Source organism: Podarcis filfolensis (genome assembly GCF_964270895.1).
Source record: "Podarcis filfolensis genome assembly, chromosome: 12".
Taxonomy (NCBI): Eukaryota; Metazoa; Chordata; class Lepidosauria; order Squamata; family Lacertidae; genus Podarcis; species Podarcis filfolensis.
In genome coordinates, this window is record NC_139614.1 from 31,877,924 (window position 1) to 31,891,496 (window position 13,573).

A 13,573-nucleotide genomic window follows, 5' to 3' on the forward strand; every position below is an offset into this window, starting at 1 on the left:
GAGGAAGTGGTTTTTGTGTTTTTTTTAAGCCAACTTGCCTCGTTGCTACTTGCAGATCATGTGACAGGAGCTGGCAAAAAACCCTGCTTCTTAGTCCCTTGCAAAGTCATTTTGTAGATGTGCTTGTCTCTTGCAACTAACAGAAGAAGCAACTAACAGAAGAAGCAAGAACAGAGATGTTTGGGTTTCTCTGACTGAACAAAATGTATTTATCCAGCATTTGTGGCATGGAGTCTGCATAACTATCTTGGTAAGTGATTTAATATAGAGATGAAGACTGATAAGATATACTTCCTTAAAAGCCAGAGAAAAGTGATATTAAAATGATTGTATCCTTTGTACTATATGGAAATAAATTTATGGGGCATCGTACTGTCTTTGTGAAATAGTTCTTTTATAGGATAATTGTGTTTTCTAGGATAAATACTTATTGCAGCAACTCAGTATTATGTCTAACTTTTATTAAATTAGTTCTAAGAAACCAAACTGAAAAGTTTGGGGTTCAGAAAAAGTCTGAAGTATTCAAGTAACTGTGGATTTTTAAAATTGTTTTCTCCATCTGTAATAGAGCTAGATAGCTGCCTGCATTTTTCTCCCCTTCCGAAAATTACTTAAGTAGTTTCCAAGTATTTTTAAAACACCCATTTCACTTTTTAAATAAGGAATAGTCCGAGCAGTGCAAAACAAAGTAAAAAAAAAGATAAACTAAATTGGTGAAAAACATACAGAGTTGAGATGGAAAGTGTCACACCCATAAATGCTTTCGTTTTTGTTTCGTTTCCCAGAACTGTTGCTCTTCAGTTAAAATAGTTGGAAAGCCTGAGCACTTCAAGATAACGGTAAGCATTAATTTCTGAGTGCAATTCTATGTATGTCTACTCAGAAGTAAGTTCTATGAAGTTCAGTTTTCTCCCACGTAAGCCTTGCAGTCACAATTAATATTTATTAATGGATGGAAATGTGTTTTTAATAGGATCTATTACAAATCCATACATTGTTTCCCCTGCCCCTGCACCCCCATATTTTATATTCACAACAGCCCTGTGAGGTGGGTCAGGCTCTGAGGTAGTGACTGACTCAAAATCACCTAGTGAGATTCGTAGCTGAGTAGGGATTTGAACCTGGCTCTCCTCTGTCCCAGTCCACCACTCTAACTGCTAAACCACACTGTCTATGGTGTACATATCTGGTTAGGTGCTACATATTGTGACTGGCCAATTGACCCAAGTCACCCAGAACTGCATGAGGCAGGGACCACCAACTCACCACCAGGGCGAAAAACATCATTGGCGGCAATGGGTGTCAGGCTGGCAGCCAAGTTGGAGGGAGAATAGCAGCGACTTCTTTTGCCTGTATAGGGGCAGAGAGAGGCAGAGAGATGTATGTGAGAGTGAGAGACAGGAGTTATGTGAGATTTGAGCCTTTTTAGTCAGAATCTCTGAATACTAATCTCCAATATCGGTCTATTTTTGGGATGTAGCCAATCCACACATATTGGTATGAGAAGCTGAGAGTTTTCGATAGGTGTGGTGCACCTTAATGCACTTAAACAAAACAGCTTTGGTGTGGTGTGCACACACACCCAGAGCAAACATAGCTTGTCGGTCAGACCAAAACTCAACCTTCAGCAACCCAGTGAAGGTCCTTAAGCAGCGAAACAAATGAGCACTTTATCAACCATTTTCTCTCCCTCTCTTTTACTTACTCTTTAAAAGCTTGGGAGGACCGTGTGAATGCTTGGTACGATGTATTCTGTAACTGTTATTCACAATAGCAACGTAAGAAGTTCTTCCTCCCGCCACAAAAGTTTAGAGGATGTGACATCATACAGTCCCATGTGTCAGATTTTCTAACTGTTACTGAAAAAGTTAGACATAGTCATACCTCGGGTTGAAGTAGCTTCGGGTTGAGCGTTTTCGGGTTGCGCTCCGCGGCGACCCGGAAGTAACGCAACGGGTTACTTCCGGGTTTCGCTGCATGTGCAGACACTCAAAATGATGTCACGTGCATGCGCGGAAGCGGCGAATCACGATCCGTGCACACGCAGATGCACAGACGCGGGTTGCGTTCTGCTCTGGATGCGAACGGTGCTCCGGATCAGATCCCGTTCGTATCCAGAGGTACCACTGTACGTCAGTGGCTTTAGGATTGCACCCTAAGAGTACAGTTGTACCTTGGTTGTGAAAAGCCTTGCAACTCAAACATTTGGCTCCCGAACACCGCAAACCCAGAAGTGAGTGTTCCGGTTTGTGAATGTTCTTTGGAACCCAAATATCTGACCCTGCTTCCACGGCTTCCGCTTGAGTGCAGGAAGCTCCTGCAAGCAATCAGAAGCCGCACCTTGGTTTTCAAAAGTTTTTGGAAGTTGAACGGACTTCCGGAACGGATTTCGTTCGAGAACTAAGGTGCTGACTAGAAACGCTTCGAATTTTAGCCATAGCAGCTTTGTGATTACTTGTTAGCTACTTCATCAACTTTGTCGTTAAGGTGCTGCAAGGCACTTGGTTCGTTTTGCCACAGAATAACAGGATTGCTCCTCTGGAAATTTGTTAACGTTGAAAGAGATCACACAGGCAAGGCAGCTGATTTGTAAATATCCATAGATGGCTAAAATATGCATGTCTATTGCGAAGTATGAGGTGTGTATTTCCACATTAGAGATTACACTTCCACATAGCAGATGAAGAAAGACTTGTGCAAAATAGATTAATTGCAGCGGAACACAATATGCCAGATGAACGTGTGAATGAATGCCAGAATGGGCTGAGACACATGCAAGTACAAATGCACCAGCAAGGCCAGACTAGTGCTTCTGCCAGTTCATTTGCACTGCATCACCCTCCTTGTCACCTCACCCTCCTCCCTTCCTGGTATGCAATAGCAACCCACCTGTTGGAAAACTAGTATAGCAGCACCCCTCCATCCCACAAAGCACTTGAGTCAGATCAACAATTATTATTTTTTATTTTTTGAAAATGCACAGAAATGATGGAAATGTAAACTCTGCAATAACTGAAATACTAGAAAATAAAAATAAATAGCTGAACAGCTACCCAAAGCAAATGTATCTTACTAAGCCCTAAATTCCCAAAATTTCCACCTAGTTAAAAGCTTACTGAATTCCCAGTCTTATAGATTAAACATTGGGGTGGGAGGTTGTAGCTACCAATCCAAGTAGGGATCCGAGGAACTATGGTAGACTAATGGGGGGAATTGAGAAAGATGGAACCTAGGATCTACAATTTTATTATCTAGTGCAGTGGTCCTCAACCAGCGGGCCGTGGCTGATGCCTTAGATCCCAGCTCCCCGGAGATAAACCTATGTAACTGCCCTCCACTGGAAGCAAAATACTGGGAGAGGGAGACATGGATTTGTGGTCAGATCAAAAAAGGCTACTATAGGCAACTTATACAGGGGTCACATCCCAAGCCCCCACATGCGTCAGTGAAATGTACATGTCAGGAGCAAGCTGGAGAGCTCTAGTGGCTTATGAGGGGACGTCCTCTTCAGCCTCTGGGGAGGGTCTTCTCGCAAGCCACTAGGGCTCTCCAGGGCACTCCCCACTTCCAGGTTCCGGGCACCAGTGGCGAAGCTGCATGCTCCACTACCAGAGGTGGAGAGCAGGCAGGGGCATGGCTGGGGTGCCCTGGGGTGCAACACGTGCCCTGGGGCGTGGCACGCCACCTGCAAGGGCATGGCGCATGTTCTCTGGGCGTGACACACCATCTGTGATGCCCAGCATGTGGTGCATGTCGGGGGGTGCTGTGATGGCACCCAACCGGAATAGTGGTGCCAGGGGTGGTCCGCTCCCTTTACACCCCCGTTCCTCCACCAGTGCCAGGCACTGCATGTCTGTGTGGTCACATGCGGGTAGGTCATGCTCAAGTTGGAAGTTGCCTGGGAGAATTTAGGTTTGGTGCATAGGCACCAACTCTAAGGGGCCCAGGCTGCGCCCCACAATTTTGAGAACAATCAGTGAGGGAAGGGAGAATGCAAAAGCATCCCTTTGGTTTGAGATGATTTTCCACTTTTCAAAGTGCACTTTTCTGATTGGAAATTGCTGCAGGATTTCTGGGGAGGAAATTACTTCCATCTTTGCAGATATAATGCCCAAAAATGACAGCCGAGACGGTGGTTCACATTAAAAAACAAAAAACTGGGCGGGGAGAGGAAAGGGAGGAGAGAGTGAGAGTGATTTTCTAGCCTTTTTTCTTGGACTCCATTGGAAGCCTGTTTGGCAACTTCTCCAAAGTAAAAAGGTAAAAGCTAAAGGACCCCTGGATGGTTAAGTCCAGTCAAAGGTGACTATAGGGATGCAGCACTCATTTCGCTTTCAGGGTGAGGGATCCGGCGTTTGTCCACAGACAGCTTTCCAGGTCATGTAGCCAGCATCACTAAACCACTTCTGGCACAACGGTGGACCATGACGGAAACCAGAGCGCACAGAAATACTGTTTACCTTCCTGCTGCAGCCGTACCTATTTATCTACTTGCACTGGTGAGCTTTCGAACTGCTAGGTTGGCAGGAGCTGGGACAGAGCAAAGGGAGCTCACTCCATCATGGGGATTCGAACTGCGCTTCTTCCGATCAGCAAGCCATAGTGGTTGTAATCTGTGCTCTAGGTCACAGTATGGTATAAGGAAGTGGGCAATGTGTAGTCTGAATACAAGACTCCTAGAATCAAATTTCATGAAACTGACTGAGCAGCCTGCAGCAAGTCCACTCTCCACTGTCCCTGCTCCGAACCATCACAAGATGGTTGCAAGAACGACCAAATTTAGATTAAGAATTGTAAAGTATGCTGGCTGCTGCAAAATAGTGAATTATATTTGGTATATTTTTTTCCAATTTTTTTTTTTTATTATTATTATTATTAAGAAAATTTGTTTTCATCTTTCCCCAACTTACAAAAAGCAACATTTAGCAGGGCAATAAATGACTCATTATTTTTTAAATGCCTTTTCAAAGCTCTACTGCTTAAATTTTAAGCCTTGAAAAGAAATCATAGGCAAAACCGCTAAATGATGAAACAACACAAGTTTTTGCCAAGTATTCCACAGGGGAACCACAGAAAGAATGTAGTTGGTCAAGGGTTGAGAACCTCTGATCTAGTGTATAGGGGACCCAAAATGGTCCAAATGGAAAGTCATTTCAGGGTAAAAATTGAGGGGAAATGTTTAAAACTGGAATGGTCTAAGCCGTGCAAGAGAATAAACAGAATGTAAAATAAAAATGCATTGATTTATAGCACAGAATGAGTCAAATATCTGGCCTCAAAAGGCTGACTCAGAGAAAATGGCTAAGAACAAATCTGAGGGTGGAATATGCTCAAAGTAAGAAATCCCTTCTCTAAAACAAAGAAGGCAAAAAGGCAAGCTGGGCTCCAAAGGACTTGGACCAAAAAATATATATATTGGGGGGAAATGGGGGGAAATAAAATTAAGCAAAAGAAAGCAAGTGACTTCTAACCATGAGATGCAGTATTTTTGATTCCTCTAGATCTCTACGTTTTCCTGTCTTCTGATTCATTATTTTCTCACATCTCACCTTTTTTCACTAACATTCCATTAGTGGTAAATGACAAATCAGTGGAAGGCCCATGTAAACATAGGAAGTTTATTTTATTTTTAATTAATGTGGAAGTGGATGGACATATTCCTAAGCCACATAAAGTAAGGGTTTGATTATCTTCTATATGTTGTATTATTTCTTCTTGATTAAATTATACAGCAGCTATTTGAAAATAAGTACATGTTTCTTGGTTTTGGTTTTCTGGCTTTCAGATGTCATTTTAATAAGGAAGACCAACTAGACAGCACACTGACAGAAGAACTCAAATATGGGGAAGAAAAGGTAAGCTGAATTAAAACGAACAAAAATATAGAAAGTGATTTGGGAGGTTATATAGGGTTGCCATACGTCCGAAATTTCCTGGACATAACTCATAAACTTTGCTCAACAACTTTTGTGTCTGGATTTCCACTTTTTGAAATATGGCAACCCTTTGTTATAACGAGATTTAAACATCAGGGTTTTCAAATTAACTTCACTGAAAAATCTGAGTCTGATCTCCAAAATGTAAACTTCCTTCCCACTAAATAGAAGCCTATCCATTTAAATCTTTTTAGATGTGTGGTGCAAGACATAGGACAGGGTTATGTAGAACAGTGTTCTTTGACCTAAAGATTGGACAACTCTATTCAACCCCAACAGGATGATGGGCAGTATAGTCCATTCACATAAAGAGAATCAAAGTTAAATAACACTGATGCAGATGAAGGGGTGTTTGCAAAATGTTGAATGTAGTGTAGAAAGAAAAGGTTTGTTTTCATTAATGCGGTGTATTGCTTATTTTTTTCTTAAAAGGGCTAAAAACATCAAGAAAAGCAACCAGCTAGATTTGCCTGAAATAATTGAGGACTGGACTAAGGAACATGTAAAACAATGGGTGACAAATGAACTTAAGCTTGAGGAGAAACATGGCGACATCCTTCTTCATCAAGATGTGACAGGCGCCATTTTGAAACTTTTAACCAAGCAAGACCTCACAGAAATGGGTATAACTTATGGCCCAGCTTGCCAAATAATGCACGCACTGGGGAAAAAGGATGTTCCAGGTGAAAGCCCTAGGAATTCTTCTGGACAAGAACGTAGCGCAAGGCCTTTTGATACTGACTCTTCAATTAAAAGTGAAGATGCAGGTGCAATGAAAGAAAACGGCAAAGGGAATTCAGCCGGTGCTGGTGCGTCACCAGCGTTTGCAATATCTAAATCCACTGAGCCACCAGAATCTGTACTTGAAGAAACAAGAAAAGATATGGCTCACCAAGGAAATGGAAAAAACCAGCTTCCAACTAGACAAACTTGTCTACCCTACCCTTTTGATGAGTTTCACATTAGCCATCGTTATATTCAACATTATGTCCTTCATATACCTGAAACAGGTCCCCTCAATCTTATTGATCCAGTCCATGAATTTAAACTCTTTACAAATACAGAAAATGCAACAGAAGAGGATATGAAGATGAAATTTTGCAATGAGGTTTTCAGATTTGCTGCAGCATGCATGAACTCCCGCACCAATGGTACTATCCACTTGGGAGTCCGGGACAAGCCACATGGAGAAATTATTGGAGTAAAAGTTCAAAATAAAGAGAAATATATTAGCTATTTTGAGTTAATAAACAAATACTTTGGAGATGCTGTCATTGGTGTTGCAAAAGATTGCATTAGGAAACCTCGGTTTGTTGAAGTATTGCAACAAAACAGCATCCCATCAGAAACATTTGTTATTGAAATTGATGTGGTTCCAAAGTACTCTAGTTGCCTATCTAAATATTTCCCTACTAAGAACTACAGTTTTAAGACTAAAAAATGGGATCCATGTTTGTTTATAAGAGATGGTGCATCTTCCAAAAACCTCTTAAAATCTAATGATAAAACAGAACATAAATCATTTTTGGCCAAACTGGAGAAATTAGCAGAGGACAGAAAAGAAGCTGAGGAAAAACATGGAGAAAAAAGGAGGAATATAGATGGGGAAGGTCGTAAGCTGGTGAGCTTGCTCACAGGCAACAGAGACTTGCTAGATAACTCCCATTATGACTGGTATATTTTAGTCACAAACAAATGTCATCCAAATCAGACACAGCATATAAACTTCTTGCAGGAAATAAAGTTATTTGCTGTTCTAGAGTTTGATCCGGAATCAGCAAGCAATGGTGTCGTCAAAGCATTCAGAGAAGACAGAGCTGCAAACCTTCATTTTCCAAAGCAGTACCAGAAGCCTGGGAATTCAACTTCTGAAACAATTGAAGAACTTAATCTCTATCAGCAGCCAAGTTGGATTTTCTGCAACGGTAGGTCAGACTTGAACAGTGAAGCATATCAACCCTTGAGTCCTGGACTCTGGCAGCAGCAGAAGGCAGCTGAGGTTAGGAAACTGATCTCATTTCTATCCCATCCAGATATAATGCAAAGAGGAAAATTTTTGGTGGTGTTTCTCATGCTGTCAAAAGTGGAAGATCCAGGTGATCCCATGATAGAAGCTTTCTGTGCTTTTTATCAAGAACTTAATGGACTTGATGATATGCTGTGTATATGCATTGGGGCACAAACATACCCATGCTGGAGAGATCTCCTGCGAGCCAGATTTATTGAATCAGACACACTAGCAGATAGGTGCATATCTCACTTGAGCCTACCAATGGTGGATGGTACCATCCAAAAACTAAAATCAGTGACCCAAACTTCTCAGAGACTTTTGCCATCAAAGGGGGGTTCTTTTACAATTCTCTCAAAGAAAGAAGAAGACTTTATGACTGCATTGGAAATACTATGTGAAAATGAATGCAAGGACACAGAAATTGAGAAAAATAAAGAAAAATTTTATGAATTTAAAAAATCCCAAGAAGAGCATTTTTATCGTGGTGGGAAAGTGTCTTGGTGGAATTTCTATTTCTCCTCTGAAAACTACTGTTTACCTTTTATTAAACGGGATGCATATGAGACGCTTGAAGAGCTGATTGAAAGAGGATCTCAGTCTCCTAAACAGTCACCCACAAAAATTATCAACCTTTATCATCATCCGGGTTGTGGTGGTACTACCTTAGCCATGCATATTCTCTGGGAACTGAGAAAGAAATTTAGATGTGCTGTTCTGAAAAATAAAACAGTTGATTTTGCAGAAATTGCAACACAATTGACCACGTTACTTACATATGGGACATCAAACAAGTTTGATTATTTGCCAGTACTGCTACTTGTAGATGACTTTGAAGAGCAAGAAAATGTTTACCTTCTACAGCATGCTATGCAGTCTGCCATAGCAGAAAAGGGTATTCAATATGAAAATCCTATAGTTATAATCTTAAATTGCATGAGATCCCAGAATCCTGGGGAAAGCTCAAAAAGCAACAGCTTGAACAGTATTGCACTGAAACAAAAACTAAGTCCGAAAGAACAAAGGGCTTTTGAGGAAAAACTGAAAGAAATTGAAGAGCAGTATGATCATCCTGAAGATTTTTACTCATTTATGATTATGAAAAGAAATTTTGACCAGCAGTACATAGAGAATGTAGTTAAGAACACTCTAAAAGGTTTGGATGTTAGCAGTAAGCAAGCTCAACTTATTTCCTTTCTGGCACTGTTAAATTCTTACGTCACTGAGTCCACAATTTCAGTATCACAATGTGAGGAATTTTTGGGAATAAGTACTAAAAAGGCTTACTGGGGTACAGAAAACCTGGATGACAAGATGGGAAACTGCTCCAACATTATAATACAGACTGAAGTGCAAGAACGTGGGCGATACAAAGGGGTACGTATTAGTCATTCATTGATTGCTGGGCAATGCTTAGAGGAATTTAAACAAACTTACAAACTAACAAAAAGTAAGATTACACTGTTGTTGTTAAGAGAGAATTTATTTTATGACATGGGCATAGGGAGAGACAAACTTCAGCAGGATGTTCAAAGCATGCTGCTTATAAGGCACCGAAAGGAACATGGAGATGACGCAGACACTTTGTTTTCTCCATTAATCGAAGCAATTCAAAAAGAAGAGAGGAGTGTTGAAGTTGAAAGGGTGTTGACTGAGGCAACCTGCAGATTTAGTCAAAATGTATTTATCAGCCAAGCCTTAGCAAGGCATTTCTACATCAAGGAGAAAAACTTTAATCGTGCACTAGAGTGGGCTAGAAAAGCTAAAAAAGGTGCCCCTAACAACTCATATATATCAGACACTTTGGGTCAAGTTTATAAAAGTGAAATAAAGCATTGCCTAGAAGAAAATGCAGAGAAATCTATAACTGTTGAAATTCTGAAACGTTTGTTGAATCTTGCAAAGTGTGCCTCAGAGGCATTTAAAGAATCTCAAGCACAAACAGAAAATATAGACAGTGAAAAGGAATATTTTCAGAGTATAAAATACAAGAGAAAATATGAAACATATAATACATCTGGTTACCTTGGAGAAATAGAAACTGGTCTATATGCTATAGAAATGATTGAATCCATACCTCTGTTCAACAAAAAAGATGAACTCTCTAGAAAACACATAATACAGTTTTTGTCAGGAAATGGGGGTATTCCAAAAGTCCCGGGTGATACAGAGAATGAAGAATACAGATTGACACTGGAAGAATATGCTAGTTATCTAAGTAATCTGCACACAAATTTGAAAAAAGCATTTGATTTTTTTGAGAACTACTTTGTTTTTTTGAAGCCGAAAAATCCTGAAAAAGAAATTGCGGAGCTCAAAATACGGAGAAAGGTACAAGAAGTTTTCAACAAGTATGCCGAAACATTTTGCCACTCTGATTCAGACTGGCTAATGAACTCAAAACTGAGTTCATCTTTGCAGGTGGAAAATTACAAGAAGAGTTTAGAAGCTTCCAAAGCTGACAAGTTTTCTGGAATTTTGGAACATCTCAGCAATCATGAAAATGCTATAAGCAAAATTGAGGACGTAGTGAAACAGTATACACTTTTGCTTGATCAGAGCTCTAGCAAATCTTTGCAGAGGTACAAACTGAATTTTATCTTGGCCAACATTGTTCTTCATTGCCTCAATCCAAAATCCAAGATGGTACCATCTTTTCTAGAACTGAAAGAACAGCTTAGAACAATTTTACAGTCAGTAGGTCTAGATTATCGATTTGCAGAACCATACTTCTTGGCTTCTTTATTATTCTGGCCTGAAAATCAAAAGCAATTAGATAAAGATTCCAAACAAATGGGAAAATATATCAATTCTTTGAAGAAGGCATTTAATAGGCAGTACTGGCAAATGTGCCGTTCCAAACAACCTATAGCATTTTTCTACCTTGGAAAAGGAAGCAACCTGAGCAAATTTATTCACAAAGGAAAAATTGATCAGTCTGTTACTGCTAAGAATAGGGGCAAGTCAAGGCAAAAGATGAATGATGAGCTGAGTTGCCTGTGGCAGAGTGGAGAGATATGGAAAACAGAGGACGCCAAACATCTTTTGCTTCGGCTGAATGGGAAGGCTGAAGATAATATCGTCTATGTCGATTACGGTATTGATGAAGACATTAGAATACCAGCATGGCCTGTTTTCTTAGGCCAGCTGAAGAGCGGTCGGAGTGTAGAAAGAGTATCTTTTTACTTGGGGTTTTCCATTGGAGGCTTGATAGCCTGTGACATAGAAATTATTTAACCCTCTTTGAAAATACATTCCGTTGTACAGCACTGTAAATTTAATTTGACCTCTCCTTTGTCTATAGCAGCAAGAGACACATGGCATTTTAGCCTAACACCAGATATAGTATTTGGTTGTATCCAACTAAATTTTACTCAGAGCAGACTTGTTGAATTTGATGACCCCCAAGTTAATAATTTCAATGGATATATTTGATTGTGGCTGGCTGTAGATACAACCCTTTTTCCTCCTCTTTGCCCTGAAGGGCAAGGATGTCTCCTCAATCTGTAGTACAGCCAGATGGGGCAATAGCTGAACCAATGTCACTTCCTTGGGCAATAGAAGCTTTATATTAGAATGATTGAGCTTTAAACATAAAAGCCAGGGATGAGGCACCTTTGGCCCTACAGATGTTGTTAGACTACAGCCCCTATCATCCCTGACAATTTACCATGCTGGCTGGAGTTGATGGGAATTGGAGTCCAACAATCTCTAGAGGGCCACAGGTTCCCCATCCCTGCCATAAACATACATAGGCAAAAATATTTTTCTAATAAAGGTCGTTTTAGTTTATCTTTGCAGAGGAAGAGGGAGGAGTCGAATGCTAACTGGACTGGTAGATTTTGCTAACTAATAATTTGAGATTCCCTTCGGCCAGTCCAATTACCAATTTATGAATATAATATGATTTGATTATACCACAACCTGTTGCATAGTATGTGGCAATTTCATTATCTTTGCTTTAAGCATCTTGTATATGATGTGTCCCATTGCAAAGACAAAGTATACTTTTCACAAAACCAACCCTGACTGAGTCGACATAAGAGGCTCCTGCAGTCAGTTTAGCTAATTTCTGTCTTGTACTTCATTTTGTAAGTTTGTTATCCCCCCCCCCATTGTATTGGATCCATACCTAGTCATGATTTAAGTCCCCCAGATTTAAATGCAGCTAATTTACAACACAATCCAGTGCATGTATATTCAGAACAGCTTTTCTTTTTCTATTTGGCTATGCTATTTATCTGCCTGCTTCTTATATTTTCTGCTTTTCTGTTCACTTTTTTAATTATTAATTTTATTGTTGGTACCGACTTAGTTTTCTTTTGAGATGAAGCAGAGAAAAAAAGGGTAAATAGCGTTTAAATTGTGTTCTCTTTTGCTGTAAGAAATAACATTCCATTCATCAATAGTATTATATCTATCTATCATCTATCTATATAAAATAAGAACTTGATTTTGGTGGTCTGATTTTTATATTATAATCTGCTGGATTAATGAAATATTTGGGGGTCACCTGAACCGTGAACATGGAAAGCCTATAAGAGAATGGCGTGTCCCAGGACAACAAAAAGAAGTTCAGCACTGGTTCAGCTGACCAAGAATGTCATAGAATATATTTCCTTGGATGTTACCAAAGGAAAATGGAAAGGTATTTGATAGGGATGATTAAGGGATGAAGATAAATCCTAAATTGGTATGAGCTGAATGACAGAGCTGTACCACCCATAAGAGAGTGGGAGAAATTCAATATGGTTAGGATTTTAATGTGAACCTATCTAATTTGCAGTTTCCAAAACAATACATGAACTGAAACATAGTTGTCATTTGTAATTCGTACTTCTCTGAATTTTGTGCTGCAGTTCTTCTGCCAAATAATGTACTGTATTCATAAATGTGCATATCGGGGAAAGTGTGAAAATAACATATCAAATGCATTACACTGGGGAAATTGCTTTTAAAAATGTCGACACCATGCAAAACTGCATACCAAAATATGTATGCTGGGAGAAATTTGCACTAAAATTCTGATGAATTTACATTAAAAACAATTCACAAGCTGATGCAGAAATGTGAAGTGAATTTCAGACTAGAAAAATTAGAAACTGAGAGGAAACAAAATTGAGAATTGTCCATCTCTAATTAGCCCATATACTATACTATTAGCAAACTCATTATCTAAGTGCTGATCCTCATGTAGCCAAAGCAGCACCATTCACACATAAGAGGAATGTAAAAGTAGTATAAAAATCTTTTGGGTGCAGGCGAACCTTAAGAAGAGGCACGAAACCGCCCAGTGAGGACTGAGCATGGTCAATGGACACAGAATTTAACTTGTGACTGACTACTGGAAGAAACCAGAGGGAAGAGAAAATGGAATGGAATGGAGTGGCTGGAATTTTTGAACACATTGCAACATTTGGTTGCAAGTCACATTCTTCTCCACCATTTGCCCCCCTGCCCTGTTTTTTTTTTAACGCCTTTTCTTATATAAACCCAATCATAGATTGATAGACATACCTGCTTATATTACAAACTGAACTAATATGAGGACTAAAGCTCACTTGTATTAATCCCGACATTGCTCACATCTCTTATTCTGGCAGATAATGTTGCTCCTCCAAAATAGATT

General features: G+C 39.8%; 1 protein-coding gene across 2 annotated transcripts; it reads left to right on the forward strand.

The window, feature by feature from the left end:
- The first annotated feature begins 95 nt into the window (after positions 1–95).
- On the forward strand, positions 96–13,004 carry LOC310746430 (sterile alpha motif domain-containing protein 9-like). 2 transcript variants are annotated; one of them, XM_083580148.1, is made up of 4 exons: positions 96–250; positions 786–3,452; positions 3,554–5,855; positions 6,369–13,004. In XM_083580148.1, the coding sequence occupies exons 3-4, from the start codon at positions 5,842–5,844 to the stop codon at positions 11,179–11,181; spliced, it is 4,827 nt and encodes a 1,608-aa protein (XP_083436274.1). In that variant the 5' UTR covers positions 96–250; positions 786–3,452; positions 3,554–5,841; the 3' UTR covers positions 11,182–13,004. The 2 variants fall into 2 exon arrangements, with proteins under 2 accessions (XP_083436274.1, XP_083436273.1); XM_083580147.1 differs by having other exon boundaries at positions 786–839; positions 5,786–5,855.
- Positions 13,005–13,573: the final 569 nt, after the last annotated feature.